Raw genomic sequence first — 19,693 nt, forward strand, 5'->3', positions numbered from 1 at the left:
AACAGTCACAAATTTATCTACAATTTCCATGAAACGTGCAACATTACAGCATTAAGGGGGGGGGGGGCAGGAAAGTTACATTTTTGTTGTAACTATTCATTCCTTGTATATGAACTGGTTAGTATAAAAAAAAAAAGTGTTTAGAATACAAGTCTGTTATTCTAAGCAACCAATAGGATAGTAGTCAACTTTATTATCCCATCTCATTTTCACATAAGACTATTAAGGTACTTGTTGCTATGGAGGACAGAATATGGGTCATATTATAACTCTGTTAAATGAACCTTGTTGTCGAGTGACACTGGACGACTGTAATAAAATAGTAATGAGTTTGGTGTTTGAGTGATAACATTTGCTTGTAAATGTTGTGATAAACGTAAGTTTTATCACTTAAAACTGATTTATGATTTTACACACAAACATGGGGGAGGGCACACATTTGGGACATCAGGCAACATCATTCACACTGCACAGATTCCAGGGAAACATACTCACCAATGTTTTTCAAGCGTTCTATCCAAATAAACCAAAATTTGAATATTAACTTGGACGGAAGGATCTAAAAATGTCCGAAAGTGTTATGGTTAGAATGGACATAATGTGCATAACCATTGTTAGAGTGTAAGCTAGGGCTTCAGCAGTTTGTCAACTGCCTCTTCAGAAGAGGCAAGTGGTAAAGAGCTAAAATGTAGCTGAAAGCAAAAAACAGGGACATTTCATGAACTAAAATATATATAAACCATATAAACCTTATACCAGCTTACAGTGTCAGCACAATGGTTGTTTTGCATATTTGAAAAACAAAACGCCTACAAAAATGAGAGAACACGTAAGTATCAAATGAATTTCAAGTGATTAAATTTGTGCATTTAACTTAAATTTATTAAAATACAATGAATAAACAATCTCTCAAGTTTACACTTGTTATTCCTTGATGATGAGCGAAAATTAAGCAAAAAAAAAAAAAAGATAAAAATCCCTAACCATGTCGCCCAAGGTCAAAAAAAACCCTCCATGTAAATTCTCTACTCTCGATATAATAGGTACAGCTTTAAACAGATAAATCATTATAATGTGGTCCTATAAAGCGAAACCATGAACAAATACCATGTGCTGAAGAGGGAGAATTTTTACCTTGCTCAAAGAGATGTGCATTAAGAAACGCATTTCTTCAATTAGAACTGTACATCTACACCTTTAAAATAAAAATGGCCATCTTGTACGTTGGCACTTAAGGCAAATATACAACTTGCTACATTTCCTAAACTCTCAGAGAGAGACTTGATATTTTTTCAATGACATTTTATTAAAAACAGAAAAGCAAACTGAGAAGTCTTCAACAATTGGAAAAAAAAAACAAAACATTGAAGTTTTTGATACTGATATTGTTTTACTGCATTCTGCTTCATTCTTCCAGATTGGCCTTCCATTTGTAAAGAAATGAATCCATGCTGACCTGCCTCATTCTGACCCAGGAGGTTGTCTGTTCCCTGGCTTGGACATTTATTCTCCAGTCTAGTCTACCTTACAGCTTCACCCTCAGGGGGTTACTAAATATACTACCTGCTTCACTTGCACAAATTCAACAAATCCTCACAGTTCTAACATTTCTGGACTTTCCAATGAAGTAATAAAAATCCCCTGTAGCAGGCCTACATGTTAAGCATTCAAACTATTTGAAGAGACTAATCATGACAGGTCCTTACACCAGTCAGTGTGGAGGACAGACTGTCAACCATCCTGTTCTCAGTGTTGCTGCTTCTTCATACCCATGAAATTTTCAAAATTAATACAAAAAAAATTTAAAAATTAAAGACAGAATGGGCTTAGAAACACACATTCAGAATTTTGATGGGTCCTGGTACGTAGGTCTCCATTACTGCCTTCAGACAATTATGATATTCAGATTAAGCTCAAGCTAAAATTTGTGATCATCCTGAGACCTTTGGGCACTCATTACAGCCAGAGCTACTAAAACACAGGCAGTCTGGTGGAGGTGAGGGCGCAGATATTGATATCCTCAGTGTGAGTGACTCTGTGAAGCGAAGGTTCAGAGGCACTGCGGTTGATTTTGGGCAGGGAGTGTTGAAGGAGCTCTATGGAGGAGAGAATCTGTCGACCAAAACGCGCAGTATTTGAAAAAAAAACAAAAAAAACCCCAGTGAGTTACAATAATACACAACCATCTCAGGTGACTATTAGTCATTTCTGATTCATGCAAACTATTTGGAAAATATGCTCCTAGAAGGGTTTTAAGTCCCAGGTGATACAAATCCAAGAAGCCGGCCTAGTGCCCAGCCAGTTTTAGCTTTAACTAATTGTTGGCATTCCAAAGCACTGAACCAGTAGAGTACACTTCACAGTTTGGCAATCTGAGAACAGAACTCTTGAAAGCATAAAAACACTGATAGGAATCGTTTTTTTTTTTTTTCTTTATCAAAGTTCGGCAAGCTCTTACAGCAAGAACAGGCCATTGTTCTTACATAGAAGGCTATGACTTCAGTGACCAGAAGCCATACGGCAGAGAAGATTAGAATGTTTACCTGTGGAAACAGCGGCCTGTCGTCCTTGGACTTCTTGATGCAATCGGCAACAAGTCTTTTCATGGCTTTGGGACAGCTCTTGTACAGTTTGCTGAGATCTGGAGAAAGGTATCCTCTACCTACCATGAAGATGATCTATGAGAAGAGTGACAGAGGGAACTATCAGTGACACGCTGATGTTTAAATCACATGACTAATTGTCAATGACTAAAAAAAAAAAAGAAGTGAAAAGTCAGAGGAAAGTGCTGATTGTCTGTGATTTCAGTACCAGTATTGTCTTGTGCTTGTAGTATGTCTTGAATGCAAATTCCAATGAGTTTCCAGGCATAGACGCCAAGATTCTATCAAATCATGGATATCAGTGGAATGAAAGTAATGTTAATGCATGTTTTTAAATGCAAAATGACATGAAACCATCATCGAGTGCGTAGAAAAACATTTTTGTGGATATATATTTGTAGTCAAGTAGAGGACATTCTCGTTGATTCACTCCAGTACATCCTACTAGAAATAAGTGGCTGAATGCACTTATTTTACAGGACATTTGCACAAACAAAGACATTTTACTAACTGCAGTTTGTAGTATATAGGTCCACGTTAATACTGACATATTTTAACAAGAACAGCCAGTTGGAATGTAGCAGAATTGTCCAACCCTTCATAGATAAAGTCTGTACCACTGATTCAAGTAACAATTAAACAATACACATAAGAGCTACTAGAAGAGTGATACTATAATTGACCAGTCGGTATTGTCTGTCACTGGTTAGGTAAGAGAGAAATCAACACTCTTTCCAAATGCTGGCTTTATTCCTTGGCTGGGACTCGTGAAAAACTTGGCCATAAAGTTGTATACTCCGAAAAGGAATGTGCACCCGAGTCTCTCAGCAGCAAACAAACACATAGGGTTGCAGCCCACAGAACCCTCTCCTGTGGTTACAAAACGAGTCTTCAGCCTCGGAGGCCTAAATTTAGAAGCCAAGCTCCAGGGTAACCGCCTAGCCACACCAGCATGGGCACAGTGCCAGCTAGATTACTCTTCCAGAAAGAGAAAGAGAGCGAGCGAGAACGAGCAACGAACCTTTTAGTCTACCGTACACCACTGGCATGGGCATCAAAAGCAACAACCAGAGTACGCGGTAAACAAAAGCCTGTGTCAAGGCTCACATACCTCTGAGTCTTTGTTTGATAAAAAAAAAAAAAAAAAAACATATTACAAATAGCAATCAGAGCGACCATTTTGTTCATGTTGTAATTTTCTCTGAATCCTGAAGATTTATGTTTTGGTCTTCCACTGAATGCTGGTTTTAACACTGTATCTATCTTAATCTTGAGGAGTACAGTACATCCTAATTATTGCTAAATATAGTCACTTTGAGGCAAAACTGTACATATTTTAGAATAGAGCAGCCATGTTCATTACTGAAAGTATATGAAAAAAGGAAACAAGAAAACAACAACAGCAACAAAAGAAATATTCAAAATGATTTGTAGTTCAAGAACATTTCCTATGATCTGGGATGGGATTGGTTTGGCAGAACAACAAAAAGCACCAAATTAGACAACAAGCAGCTCTGTTACAGGCATATAGTTTTCAAACCAACCTGATCTCTATTGGCAACCATGGAGTAAGGCAGTTCTCCGGTCATTAGCTCATAAAGGACAATGCCATAAGAGTACACATCTGACTGGAAACTGTATGGATTGTTGTCTTGCATTCGGATAACCTCGGGAGCCTGCAGGCGGGGAAAACATAGAGGAAGGCATACATGTACTCAATATACATACACAGACTTAGATATACATATATACCATATTATATACATAACATACATATCTATGTATAAGAGTCTATTGGTGTCATTAGTTTGCTGCCAAAAACATTTATGAAGATTGACTTTCCACTATACATGTACTAAAATATATTTTACACATCAAACTACTTAATAAAAATAAAGAGACATAGTATTTATGTCTAAGCTTATCTTAAAGCAGACTTGTTTTTTTTTTCTCTTGCTGAAACCATTTCTCAGACTTACCATCCACAAAATGGACCCAGAGGGCTGCTCCACCTGGTGAGAGCCACTCCAACGAGACTTCACTGTAGCCAAACCAAAGTCTCCAATCTTCACCGTCAAACCCTCATGTAGGAAGATGTCTACACATGAGTTAAGGCAAACAAAGACTGGCAGAGCTTAATATACTACACATGTTATCTATACCTGGGAAGCGCTGACGGCTCCTAATCACAAACTATAGAAAGAGACTAATGAATAGAGCCACCGGTGACACGATGATATTCAAACCACATTTATAACTGTCTAAAAAAGGAAAAGTGAAAAGGCAAAGCAAATTTTTTACTGTAATTTTCAATGCAAATTTAATGGACTACCCAGCATGGACATGTAGTTTAAACACAGATCCACACTGATGCATTGAGAACTAGTGGAGTGGCTGTCTTAAACAGATGAGAGTATCACAGTCAATGATGGACAGAAACAGGGCAATTTAAATTGCACATAGTAATTCATAACTGTCTAGAAGTCATGAGAGAACATCAAGGCTGTTTTTGGAGAGCCGCACAGCCCTTTGTCAGCTATATATTTCTGTATGTTCCGAAAACAATCCAACCATCCCAGCAGAAAATGTGAGAATGTCACGTAAGGCTGGTGGGAAACTTAAAAATGACTTTGTTCTAATCCTCCTGGCTTAGCACTACAAGCACAGGAGCACTACTGGGAGAGTGTTTCTCACTGCGGTCCTCAGATGCCCCTTACCCTGCACTAGAACATGTGATTCAACTAATCCAGCTCTTGAAACTTAGTGCAGGTTATGGTGTCCTTTAAGACCAGGATTAGAAACAGTGGACTAGAAAAACGAAAGTAATGATGACTCTGTTCTAACCAGTAGCTATAGAAAATCTCCAAATAACCACGTAAATCTCTAAATAACAAGGAGAAGGAGAAGATGAAGTAAAATTTGCTAGACTTTGATCCATAATTACATTAACTCCTGTAATTACCACAGCAAACATTTCTAGCCACTAATTTAGGACTACAATTTCTTCAACAAAATCTTTACCACCACTAATTTAAGCCTAAATTCTATTCAACAGAGTGTGATGTAACCAGGACAAAAGACGATTAAATAAATCCCATATTCAAGTCAAAAAAAGATCAACTTTTTCTGAAAAAAAGGACACTGTTTGACTTCATATCCCGGTGGATGATATTCTTTGCGTGCAGATAACTGGAAGAAGGAGAAAGGAAACAAACAGAGAAACATTAGATTACTCAGAATCACTCTACTAATCAGTCTTCTCACAGTTTGTCCATAAATCTGGCTTCTCACCCTTGTCATTCACTTCTAACACTTAACCAACAAAACCACTCTGTTTACAATAAATACCCTTATTTTTGTCCCTTCGTGGTCTGTTGTCCCAAAAACTCCAGAACATGTCTATAAATACTTGAACGGACCAGATGAGAAGATAAACAACACACTATGTGATCCGTTGTTGTAAACACGTCGTGCCTAAAACTGGAGCACCGAGAAGACAGAAGATTGTCTGAACATTCTCATAATCCCCAATTCTGACCTGCATTATTCAACACGAAATACAGCCTCTTACCAGCTGGGGTTTAAAATGCATTTAACATATTTCAGTTTTACCCCTGGATGATTAAAAACCTCCCTCATTTTGCCCTACATTCATTGGAAGAGGTTTGAAGCAACGCTGTGGAGACTAATTGAAATACAACTTAAGCAATGTTGTAGAGGAACTGTTCAAACTAAACATTTTATTTGAAGAAGACTGAAGACCTGTAGAAGACTATACAATCTATCCCATGCCTATACTAAGCGATTTACTGTCCATCTTTATTCTTGCGAACAATACCATCTTTTTCTTGTTAGCCTATGTCGTTTGTCCTCCTTATTTCAGTTTGTTTCGGAGAAAATAACATGCCCTCTATCCTGGAATCTTTCATGTGAGAGGCACAGATACGTGGCACAGAGCGCATTGTGAGCGCATTGTGATGTGATCTTCAATAGTGCTGTCATGTTATTTTGATCTCATCGCCACGCTGAACATGGCATTCATTTACTCACTGAGAAATTCTGGAAACTGTCCTATCAGGGATTTAGATTGATATCTAATGTGCAAAGGTTACCAGCTCATACACATTAAGCCCTCCCTTCACATGGACTCACTCCATGCCCTGAGCTGTTTGCCTGGCGATGTCAATCAACTGGAACATCTGCAGGTTGGTCTCCTGCACATGTAAGTGCTTGTACAGGCTGCTTCCTTCACACCATTGAGTCACGATCGCCAAGTTATCCTTCGTCATATAGCCCATAAACAACAGGATGTTGACATGTCTCGTCTTCCTGTGGTACCGAGAAAGAGAGACAGGCCAAGAAAAATGTTTAAATAGTGTAACTATATGAAAAGGTGGAATATGGATTGACAAGGGGCTTAAACTATGTATTTAAGTATACGAATTACAAAAATCTAACTTCTGAGTCTGTGAGCTTGTTTCTTGTTTATTGCTGCTTCCCTGAACATCATTATTGTTCTCTTTAATCAGTTACCTGAGAACTGCTACTTCATTGCGAAAGGCCTGAAACTGCTCTGGTGTAGGATTTGTAACCTTCAAAATCTTCACCGCCACGTCACCTAAGACAGTATCACAATCACAAATCAAGACACTTACGTCACTTAAATGTGATGTTAAAAAAAGAGGTACTGACTAAAACAATCATGTGATGATGAGAGGTTCGTATTCACAAATTTCCCCTGCACAGTGCAGAGGTGACACATCTCTCAGGTCACTGACTGAAAAACACAGGCAGCTCTTCTCCTACATACCATGCCACTTCCCTTTGTAAACCGTCCCAAAAGAACCCGAGCCAATCCTGGACTGGAGAACCACTTCACTGGCTTCAATCTCCCAGTAGTAACTGGAATCTCTCTTTTCTCTTGGGCGCTGGAAAGAGCAGGTCATTATGAACTGGTCAACAGGTCATTAAAACATATTTAAATCTACGTACTACAAAAAAAAGCTTTGTAGTACTGATGTAGCATGGATGTACACAACAGAAGGGAACTGATGTGGGCTGAAATGTGGTTAAAAGCACATTTAACTCGTTAAAAGCTAATCAAAGACCATTTACATCAGATCAGATCACTTCTGTTTACAAATCTACAAGAAACAGATTTCTGTACATTATATGAGATAAGAAATTGGGTTTATACTGGGTGGGGGGGGGGGCATGAGGTTGGAGACTTTATAAACTTTGCTTCAACTAAAATGAATATATCCAATGGTGAGACTCACTATTCTGTTTTTATCCTGAGAACTTGATGAAGGGGCTTTCTCCCTGTGGACCGGAGCTGGAGTTTTAGACTGGGACCATCCAGTAGGGCTTACGTTCGGAGGGCTCCCTGTGTGGGGGGAGAAAAAGAAGGAGGGAGATGAAGAGAGATGATAGGATGGCGTATTTTCTACTTCAATGCTCAGAGATGGTAAGTTACTGTAAAAAAAATGGTAATACATGATTGTAAAAGAATTTCTCACCAGATTCGTGACTTCTTAAAGCTTCCTGTTGAAAAAAGCAGACACACACAAACAATCTTTCAGTCATTAGAGACCTAAACAAGAAATTTAAAGCTTTAAGAGTAATATGTACAATGGAAGGCAATGTCTCAAAAGCAAGACTGCATATAAAAAAAAACCCAAAAAAAAAACCAATGCTATTATAAAGAACATCATACAGGTTTTGTCCACTCGCTGGCAAAGTTACAAAGGTAGACCAGATTACGGTATTCAGCACAGAGCTACACAACTGGGCCTGTATGTGACCTCACTACAGAAAAACAAAAAAAAGCATCTGGTATCCAGGTACATAGCCACAATTTCTTTCTGGAAGCGTGCATAATGACGGCACTGATCAAAGCCATTAAACACAGTTAAGGAAAGATCTAAGGAGTCTAAAAATTAAGTAGTGTAAGATGACAATATAAACCAATCATGAAAAGAAATCAGCCCAAAGAGATAACAACACAGAAAGGGTGGGAAAAAAAAAACCCTACAACAAACAAAGATATCATACACACAGCAATGAAGAGGATACAGGGCAGAGCGGAATGCCACTCTTGATTATCTGAGCAGAGTAAATATCGTATTTCTTTCATGCTAGTGGCTATTTTCAGCTAAGTCAGCTCCCTGGCAGGGTGACGGAGCTGGGGTAGGTGTATTACCTCAATTGTACTGCTGTCCACGGGTCCAGCGGTACTGACCATGTGAACATTGGGAGTGGATGTTGAGCGTTGACGCTGAGAGAGTGCGCCCTCTGAGGGTGGGAGTGGTGCAATGTAGTTGAAGACATGAGGTGTGGAGTGTCTGTGATGAGCACTGGGGAAGTAAAATGCAAAACTGAGCAAAGATGAGAAAGCATTTTAATGTTTCAATACTATACTACCTCAGTGGTATCGTAAACCTAACCTCAAACTTTATGAAACACATTACCACATACCAGACTGTCAATAATGACAAGCAATAGATTCGTGGTTTTAATATGCAAGACTGGATGTACAACTGCAATGGTCAGGTCGTGTTATGTTAGGCAACCCACCCAATGACTTTTAACTTTTGACAAGCCACTGCCATTTCAGAAGAGCAAGCCCTGAGAAATACTACATCTCTCTGCTACACAACATTCCTCGAGGACACCCTTATGACTGACTACACCGTCGTCATGGTCACACTGTTGCCACGGACAACTGCTGATCAGACACATGAAAAGCCCCAAAAAGAGGAAGTAAAAAGAATTTTGTGGTTACTCACCCCACCATGCTTTTACTCTTGAAAAGCCATTTCATGGTGACCAAGCAACTTTTTGTGTGTGTGTGTGTGTGTGTGTGTGTGTACCAACAGGAGCAGGACATTTTTATTATATGCACTTCGACTACTCTTCCACCATCTTGTGGAAAATGCTCTCTAAAACTGCCCATCTAATACTACACAAGTGACATCAAGCAAGCAATGCTAATTTAAAACATTTCAGGGATGAAAGTGTATCTTAACATATCAACATCATCTTAAGTGATAGATGCAACCTGCTTCACTGTACAAGAACCTGTGTACCAAGAGGATATCCATTTTCAAGAGGATTTCCATGTGCAAAGTGGAAAGTACTCGGCTAATGATGACAGGTGAAAACAGAGTAGCAGCCACTGTAAACGGAGCAGTGCAGTGAGTCACCTAGCAGGGAATTTGGACAGAGAATCTCGCATCCGCCGTGACGTGAGTGGAGGGAGAGAGAGAGAGCCACTTTCACCAGGACTGGGGAACAGCCTGGAAAAGACAGACACACACACACACACACACGTCAGTATGTTACACACATAGAGGATTATTCTTATGCCGCCTGTTATAACAAAAGCTTCTAGCATTTTCCAGCAAAACATGTTGTCAATGCTTGGAGTCTCTGACTAAACTGGCATATGAAACATCACATATAGTTCACAGATTTAGACAACATGTCCTGTGCAACGTGGAATAAAAGTAACTGACACACGCTTGAGAAGAATGGGCCATTGTACAATGCCTGAGCTCATTTTCATTGATGGTTATCTACAAAGCATAGGCTATAAAGGGCTCAATAAGACCTGTATGCAAAACTCTCCCTGTGCACTTTTGGCATCGTCAAACCAGTGATGTGGGAATAGGTAGGAACAGGATTAGAGCCCTAATTATATCTTAGCAACATCCTCCAGTCAAAGCAAACTGTGTAAGTTTGCTTGAGTACAAAAAACATCACTCACAAGTTATTACACATAAAAGGAAATTTTAAGGAAGTTGCATTATGAGGCAACTCTAAGAAAATATACCCTCTGTTTATTTGCTTTGTCCTGGTTACTGCAGTGTAGCTGAAGTGTTAAATGATAATTAAATATAAGATAAAGGTGTCACCCAAAAATAACACTGTCATGACCCAGTGTTGTTCTCGCTCATTGAGTGTTAGAAAATGTCAGTTGGTCAGTTTGCTATGTAAATGATGTCTACATTTAAGTTTTGTAATGCAGAATGAATTTGTAGGACTTACAAGAGCTGTCGAATGTTGCTCCAGTCCACACACATGGTGGGGACTTTGGTGCTACAATGCTCATGGAATTTGTAGCCACACGTCTGACATCGGAAGCCATTTAAAAGAAACTTCTGACATATATCACAGAATGCCAACTTCAGAAAGGTTTTTCTAACCTGTTAGGAGTCAGTGAATGCATTTCAAATGACAATGTATTCAACAAGGACTTCATTTTTTTTTATAGTTAATGCTTTACCACAAAAAGTTTAAGTCTGAGAATCATGGAAGAAAAGCTAAAGTTTGTCAGACTGTTAATGAAACAACTTATCACTGAGTGGAGAACTTACAAAATTGTGGGTGGTCAGGGGAACATGGTCTAAAACTTCCACAAGCAGCTCCTCCCCTATCAGTGAGGTTGAGTCTGTGTTCCAGTCCACACGGGACTTTCTACTGCAGCAGGAACAAAGCATTGTTCATTTCTTATTTGATTAGCGCTCAAGCGTATGTTTTATAACAATAACTTCTTTAGCAACTTCATTCAGAATTTATAGGTCATCTATGATGGCTTTAAAGTTATCAGCTCAGTTTTTCAACGTATTAGGAATACATTTAATGATTTCTAATCTACACTGTATAATCTACACTGTAAGAAAGCAAGTCTGTCACATTACTGTCATACCACGACCGTGTATTGCATATGCAAACTTTGCTATGTATTTGGAACTTACCATTACATGCAAAAAAAACCCAAAACAAAACAAAACAAACAAAAAAAAAAAACTCACCTCCTCTGATCTGGGTTTAGCCTGAAGACAGCACAGCATTCTGGCTGAAGTCCTCGAACCTTGAGTGCTTTAATGAGGCAGTTGTGCAGGGTGAGGCCTGGTCGCACATTCACCTGCCGAAACAGTTCTTTCACTATCTCAATCACAATCATTCCCTTTTATATCAGCACCATTGTGGAAACTGCAGCACACATATTAAAGTATTAGAACACACAAAGCATTGACAAAAACTAATTTTATTGCGATTCATATGCTCCAGCATTCCAAATACTCATGAGAAACGCTCTCAAAAGGCGTAACAGGTCATTTAGGGACTTACAACTGTGCGTTGTTTGTTGGGTAGGTAAACTCGGATTGTGCTGCTAGTTTTGGAAGAGTCTGGGATTTTGCCATCATCCGAAGCGCGCCTCTGGTATGGAAACCCTTTGATGATGGTGGGGGACATGCAGGAGTTGTCAAACACAGAGTCTTTTAATCCAAACCCATTGTTGAGGGTCTTCCAGGCCCCTTGAAAGTGCTCCATTGGGCAAAGAATCTAAAAAATCTACAATAATCTAACAGGAAGATAAGAAACACCAGCAGTTACTCCAGATGCATGTTGTTTTAACGAGTTTTCAGACACGGACCTACGTTTGATAATAAATTCAGGACTTAGATATAACCTACATTTCACAGTTGATTTTGTGAAGGCACTTTTCTTATTTCTTTCCTCTATTAAGTTGGAAGAAAGAGCAGAGTCTTCACAAAAGCACAGACTTAAAGGAGAAGGAATCTGACACCTGCTAAGAGGTTTCAGTCACCTTCTCAAGACTCTTAGGTCCAGAAACATGGTTCCTGATCCTTCACATCTACTTCACATCATTTACCCCAAATTTTACATCAAGAAACTTCTGATGGCATAATGTCCCAAGAAATGGCACAAAGGTGGAATTCCTCGAGCCAGCCAAAATGTAGTCATCACCTTTGCACTTGACAGCTGAAGAGCCATAAAATGGATGTCACACCTCCTCCATATGGGTATTAAATATTGGGTGGTGAAGGAATGAGACAAATGCATGCATATATGGTGAAGGTCCCAACATATTTCACATACACAATGCACAAATATTTTCTACATAATCAGTATTGCCAGGAACCTTATCTGTCAGCATCTTTGAATGGCAGATTCTGGTTATGTAGAAACAAAAAGTGAATGCTATTCGAACTGTAAAGAATGAATAAGGTAACGCAGCAGACCAGGTGTTTGCAAGAATTTAAACAGAATGGTTTGCAGCGAATCATTCGGCAGTAGAGTGAGGTGGTTATAACAGATGAGGTTTTGTGCTAAGAGCTCAGGTAGTGCAGTAAGGTCTTTGGCAGAGAGCCAAGCCTGTCTTTCCCTGCTCTCAGAATGCTCAAGTTCATTAACATGAGGCTGAACCCTTCGTGAACTCTCTCTCCTGTCTCTTCTGAGGAGAGATATATATGAAGGCTGTTAAATTTGAGTCCAGTCTCGCTCAGAGACACACAGAGTCCACTGATACCTATACTACCCTACGGCAAACAGAAACACTGTTTTCACAATACAGATGATGGAGTGCTGATAAAGGGGGGAAAAAAACTCCTACTGAAATCTTTTGCTGAGTCTTCTCGTGTGGTTAACGATTTGTTCTGTCAGTGTCCATAAGACAGATGATTAAAATGATACAAATGTGCAAAAAGCAGCTAGCTTAGCTTTTTTGACCTCGAAACCTATCGCTCTGAGAGAAAAAAAAGCTCCATCACTAATGATGTAGGTCTTTGCAAAACGTTAAGGGGTCAAATGGATGACTGGCTGAGTGTTACAGTTGCGCATAAACAGGACATTAGACCTTTCCTTTAAAAATTCAAGCAGCACATAATGGCAGTGGAAAAACTGGCCCTCACAACCAAATAAAATATTCACTGACAGGCATACTGCAATGTAAAGTACAGCGCAAATGTCAGCCTTTCTCAGAAATGAATGAGAAATTCTCCTGAGAGCTATAACATTTTCAAAATGATGCCACTCTAAAAACATCTATGTTTCTAGAGTCTATATGAAAACTGAATGAGATCAACTCCAATTCATTCTCACTTCAGAACACATACATGTCTGCTGGACCAATGATATAAACTGAGACCATAGAAAAAAAAGATCTAATGCTGTTTACCAGGGACACTGACTGCATTCAGAAATATTGTTGATTTGTCTCACTGTTGCAGAACGCATAACTCAAGATGACTGTAGACTTGCCAATCTATAGCTAAAAGTTTTAAGAGACTTTACTTCTTCTTTACCGACGTGTGAATGCTGTTTAACATCATATCACAAGGGCATTGGCATGAAAGCATGCAGTGGGAAAGTACTCAGTCATCAAGCACTTGCCATTTAGAGAACATTTTAGATGAGAGAAATTGATAAAAAGATAAGATGGTTGGCATAGCATAGCTGCTGTAGAGAGGCCTCTTTGCTTCAGTTCTCTGACTGCATTTTACTCCAGGCTCCATGCATTTTCCATATTTCTAAATGAATACAAATATTTAAAAGAGGGTATGAACTTTGTAACTGATTATACCTGACAGGTATTCATTTGCTTTTGCTTTGTTCTATATCATTTTGCAAAGACAGACAGACAGAAAGAAAGAAAGAAAGAAAGAAAGAAAGAAAGAAAGAAAGAAAGAAAGATCACCATGTTTTGCCCAAATCAACTGATCTGCAAGTCATGAGCTTGACCACACACATACACAAAATGTGCCAGAGAACAGCACCATGTCTAAGGCTGGTTATGCAAACACTGTTGCAATGGATGTCAAAAGTATCGCAACTACTTACATAAAATGCATTAGCTACTTAATCTTTTTGGTTGCAGTGAATATTCAGTAGATTCGGTACCATGAAAAGCTATCCATGAGGAATAAGTTGTCTTAAATACTCAATAGTCTTATAAAAATTACACTCTACACACAGTTGGAGCGGCACAGTTCTAAAGACGAGAACTTGTTAGGCCGGTCTGAGCGCTTACCAGCTGCAAAAAAAAAAAAAAAAAAAAAGAAGGAGAAGAAATTGCACTGGTTATCTTTCTATACTTCCATCAAAGTCACAATCGCTTCTCAGACACCACATCCACATTAACTCTGAATTATTCAAAGGTCTTTTGGTAAAGGACTAATCTTTTCATTTTCACCACCAGCCCAAACTACTGTCAACAACAAGAGGCAGATAAAAAGAACACGGTGACACAGTTTCATAAGGTTACAGCACTTTTGGCAAAGGAAAAGGTAGAAGTCTTTTAAGTATAAAAAGGCATGGCTCAACAAACCATTAAATTATGATTAATGATGATTCATGTATGATTTAAAAACAAGTGATGATAAATTTCTATGAAACTTCTTGATAAACAGTGTCTAATACGAAGTCAAAAATTACACATATCCAAAAAAAAAAAAAAACCTTGATACTGTCAAGTGATAAATTGCATCATTAAAACAAATACAGTTCATTAAGAAAATTCAGCTGAAGTCCTCTCTTCATTTGATTTATATACTATAAAACAATCAAATCATTCTATTTCACTGACAAACAAAAGCCCTCAACATTCAAAGAGCAAAAAACATATTACAAAATTATAAGCAGTATTATACTTAAGATGGCCTATGACTACCTGTCTTCAGAAAGCATATAACTTGGACTGAATTGGCCACTGAACATTGTCACATCATATGAATAAGTGAATCAGGACACAAAACACATGACAGCAAACAAGCATTTTTCATCTCAGTAACATCAGTCAGCTTAGCACCCTGTGTGCCAAGTATGTTTGTATGCCAATCTGAACTTAGAAAGAACATTCTAGACAAACAAACTGAACGACTACAAGACAGATCTAAATGCACAAGTGCAGTGTTTCTTTTCCCTCAACTCGTGCTGCAAAATAAATATTTAAGCCAGCGGCAAGTCTAAAATAAATGGCCGACACAACATAGTCTTGTTTATATTGTGGATCTGACTGAGGGAGCCAGGAGAAAAGTAAGAAGACCTCAAAAATTGCAGACTGCTTTTTCTTAAGGTCCTCCATAACTGATATGAAGTACATAGAAATCCATTAGGCTTTTCTCATGAAACAGACTGATGGTCTTAAATACAGTGCGTTCAGACTGGACAAAATGTTCCAATTCACAAAGCTTTATCAATAAGGGCACCCTAGCACTAAACACCAATTTCACAGGTTCAGTCTAACTCATAATAAGCTTCTGTTTCCAGATTCCAGACCCGCTCAGCAACTTATTGGACAGGACAAGCTGTCTATGTGTATCAAACTACATGAACAAACTGTGTATAAAAATCAGTCTACATGAACAGGACTCAAAAGGCCAAACACAAAATCCACTAATGTTTTCTCGAATTTGTACTGTTTATAGCAAACACCTCCAGCTCTAAGAAAGCCACAGGGGAAAACTGAAAGAGTTTTGCATTGATTGTCAACTACATTTCATGAAAATGTTCTGCCTCTGGAAACTCCATAGGCTTCAATCCAAACTCAGATTCAAATTTTTAAAAAAGCTTATGCAAACACCTAAGAAATGAAATGAAACAACAGAATACTTTCACTGACAACACATGATTAAACAGGGAAAGATTTTGAAATAAACATTACCACCTGTCTGCTCTCATAAACACATTCACTTACCAATACAGAGCATTTCAACACATGACTAAACCTATAAACATAACTAGGAAGCCAAGCAATTTTATCTTGTTCAAAATGTTTACTTGAATAATTGGCCTCACATTTTTTGTGCACTTTTTTTTAACTACAAAAGGAATAAGCACACCAAATCAAGGTATGCTAACTACAAACCTTAATTTGGTTAACAGTGATGACATCACTGTCAACAAGCACTCTGTACAAAAGAACAGTAACTGAATGCTCTTGTTGAAGACGTAAGGGCAAATGCAGCAGACATGAAAAAACCCTGTCCGTTACACATTGTGTAAAAGCATTCATCCGAACAACAAATCCTGAAAACATCACGAACTGCCTGCCAATAAAGAACTGCTATCAGGCATATGAAACAATTTTGTCTGTGCCAGAATTCAATATAAATACCCAAATCAAAATCATTCAACAAATGAAAACAAGCATTTCAAATGACTGACAAATAAATTTATAAATATCAACAAAAGCAACACAATATGTTTATACCATACTTACTTTGGTACAGGCACTTCTTGCCTAGATCGGGATAAAAGCTGTTCTCACTTGCAGCTGTCAAAATCTCCGATATTAACTAACTAATGCAAGAGTTTACCAGTAATGTCATATGTACTTACCTGTCTGCATCCTATACCCATCCACACACCATACTTCTCTCTCTCTCTCTCTCTCTCTCTCTCTCTCTCACTCTCTTTCTCTGACCCCACGCACATACACCAGACCATGCATTTTACCATCTTTGTTTAGGGTCATCAAATTATAGATTAAGCTGCGTGTCCGTTCGGCACAGACTTGCCTCAAGGATGTTGGCGTTATACGGATATGACTTTCTCTCCTAAAGAGACGTAACATGTCTGCTTTTTACAGCACTTGTAGGCTAACCCAAATTGTGGAAACGGCTACTTTAGACAGAGACAAAGGACATTCTTAGTCTTTGAAATAAAGCTGACAAGTGAATATCAGGCATTTGTTTCACTTCATCGAGGAAAAAAATCATAACAATTGGAGCTTCAGAATAGTTCTGACTCACCCCTGCCATATATGTAATGAACGCATCCTTCTCTCCCACTCCAACGGTCTAAAAACAAAATGCTTCTCATTTGCTTTTGACGGTAAACTTCAAAGAAACGTTGATGACACCTCTACCTTAAACACGGTAGCACACATTAATTTAAACAGTTTCTTCAGTTTGTTTTACCTGATTAGTGCACACTTGAGGTATCGCCATTGTAGCCTTTATTTAACTCGACACTTCTGAAACTATTCTGTCTCGTCGATAGTATTCCATGGTTACCCATTAATACAATCATATGCTTGATCATTTACGGTATTGATGAGGTATTATAGAAACAAAGAGCTGCTTCGTTTTAAAATGACCAGACCTTGACTTCCACTACAGTTGCTCAGTGTGGCTGTATGCACTAGTGTGACGCGCTGTGTAATGTAGAAGTGAAACGTTCTGAAATGTCTTAGCCATGTTTACAAAGGCTGGTAGGTATAATTAGTTAACACCCTCAAATTTTTGGTACTACCTGAACCCTGTAAATTTCAGAAAACGCGTACCTTAATCTACAATATCGTAAAACGGTTTGCATTTTGTAGACCTGAATTACTTTCGCTACTACCTAAACTGATCCCATACTTAAACAAATCCATTCGTTCCATGAGGAATGCCTGGTCAACTGAGAAACATTTTGCGTAAGGATCAAGTCGTGTACTCACCACAGAAACTTGAGGAATTGTTGCTCCGCCATGACTATCGCTTGAGGAAAAAGTGTCGACTTAGTGACATCATCATATTTGCAAATACACATCAGCTTGAGAAAAATAGAGAACAGTGATGAACAGTTCTCAAGAGTAAGTGTATAGTAAACTATGTTACAACAGGGGACAAATTTGTACTAAAAATATTTGATCTGGGAGAAGATGCGCACACTATAATTTCACCTTTCGCCCAGTGAACTTCAATTTTTCCGATCCGCTGTGGATTCGGACACATCTGAAAGTCACGAAAGCAGGTTGCACAGCCGAGTCATGTTTAGGGGATGTGGCTATCGGCACTTAGCACTGACATTTCCGCATGGAACCTCATCAGCATATGAACATTTTACAAATAAAAACATTCTGTGTACCTATTGTGGTGAATCACTGTGCTGAATCAAATACGCAACGGCCCGATCTGACGCCTTAATATAAAAAGACGACCAAGCAAGAAGTGTAATTGTGTTGCATTAAGGCATTTGTTTAGTTGTGATTCCATAACTCTGTGTGTGTGTGTGTGTGTGTGTGTGTAACCTGTTGTGAATCAGTGTGTGGAGCTCATCAACTGTTCGAGCTGAAGAGGACTGATTTCCGTTCCTTGCACAAAAGTTGTGCAGTTGTCTTTTAAATGCTGTCAAAAGGTCCACCAGTACTACTAATATCAGTCTTAAATCATTCAAGGAACCGTCAGGCAGGATGGATAGCGTATGTGAAACTCTCATACAGATATACTCAGTAGGCAGTGTAAATTCTGTCATACGATTATAGCCCATACAATACTAAAGGGCATTCTAATTCACTTTCTGTCTCACAGCCTACTCCCAGATGAGCCTACGGCAATTTTTTCAGTGTTATGTCACATCAAAATGTAGATTCCGGTCATTGCTAATGTGTCACCCCTGATAATTGCCATTCATCATGGCAAATCAGGTCTGTCTATTTTCTCTATTGGAAGTGGAAAAAAACAATCAGGTAAGGAACCGCTCTGAAGCATTGTCCTGAAATCCAGTTTTAGCTGATTGTAGTTTTAATTTTATACGTTTTAGCTAATAATATATTCTTACTGATGATAAACGGTGCCACCTTCTGGTAAACTATATGTGGTGCATGGTTGTGTGTAACAGAAATGGGGGAAAAAAGTGGGACAATCTTTTTACCGTATTTGATCAACTAACGTGACGTTACATCCCAAATATTACCCCATCTAAAGGCACGGGCTGTATTTTAAGACTGTATGTTAAGCAGTGCATAGATTACTCATTAATTACCTTTTTGTCAATTTATAGACTAAAAGTGGAGTAGCATAAGAAATATAACCATTTGACAGGATATACTGACTAGTGACAGCCTGAGAGTTCATCAAATGCCATCTCAAAACACTCTTTTAGCTCCAAGTACAGTAACGTTCACTTGGCAGAGCTGACCACTATATGTTCTGACCATTAGATTTTCAACATTAAATTCCTTCCTGCGATACATATTTCCCATTCTAGGTTGGAACTATTCCTTTGAAATTCATAATTAGGTACACAAAGCAGCTTTTTTTAAAATCAATGTAATGTTTTGATATCACTCACCTGAAGTAACCAAGGAAGGTTCAGTCAATCCATGTATGATTTCCCTTTGACAAGTGACCATAAAGATGCTCCGAACCGACGTTGGGTTTTTGGTCCCAAAAACATCAACATGCTTTTCATGTCACCAGGGATAACTTGGTACTAATTTTTCTGAAAGATTCAAGATGAATGTTTTTTAACACACAGCTCCATAAATGCTGATTGTATGTTCAGTTTGTGTC

General features: G+C 38.5%; 1 protein-coding gene across 3 annotated transcripts; it reads right to left on the bottom strand.

Annotated features, from left to right (window-relative positions):
- Positions 1-1,922: 1,922 nt before the first annotated feature.
- On the bottom strand, positions 1,923-11,942 carry raf1b (Raf-1 proto-oncogene, serine/threonine kinase b). 3 transcript variants are annotated; one of them, XM_030776359.1, is made up of 16 exons: positions 11,739-11,942; positions 11,420-11,532; positions 10,982-11,084; positions 10,653-10,810; positions 9,809-9,901; positions 8,806-8,959; positions 8,123-8,147; positions 7,883-7,989; positions 7,414-7,531; positions 7,137-7,221; positions 6,756-6,932; positions 5,746-5,792; positions 4,583-4,701; positions 4,148-4,279; positions 2,544-2,678; positions 1,923-2,112 (listed from the first exon to the last, which is right to left on the bottom strand). In XM_030776359.1, the coding sequence occupies exons 1-16, from the start codon at positions 11,940-11,942 to the stop codon at positions 1,972-1,974; spliced, it is 1,911 nt and encodes a 636-aa protein (XP_030632219.1). In that variant the 3' UTR covers positions 1,923-1,971. The 3 variants fall into 3 exon arrangements, with proteins under 3 accessions (XP_030632219.1, XP_030632218.1, XP_030632220.1); XM_030776358.1 differs by having other exon boundaries at positions 7,883-8,049; XM_030776360.1 differs by lacking the exon at positions 9,809-9,901 and having other exon boundaries at positions 7,883-8,049.
- Positions 11,943-19,693: the final 7,751 nt, after the last annotated feature.

Source organism: Chanos chanos, chromosome 6 (assembly GCF_902362185.1).
Source record: "Chanos chanos chromosome 6, fChaCha1.1, whole genome shotgun sequence".
Taxonomy (NCBI): Eukaryota; Metazoa; Chordata; class Actinopteri; order Gonorynchiformes; family Chanidae; genus Chanos; species Chanos chanos.

Bases quoted from the DNA above. Each gene is read 5' to 3' on its own strand.
- raf1b (XM_030776358.1), bottom strand. From the start codon at position 11,942: ATGGAGCACTTTCAAGGGGCCTGGAAGACCCTCAACAATGGGTTTGGA. The intron at 9,902-10,652 runs GTAAGTCCTACA...TGTCTTTTCCAG, and splicing joins AGCAACATTCGACAGCTCTT to GCTGTTCCCCAGTCCTGGTG. The intron at 2,113-2,543 runs GTAAACATTCTA...TTTGGTCGACAG, and splicing joins ACAGGCCGCTGTTTCCACAG to ATTCTCTCCTCCATAGAGCT.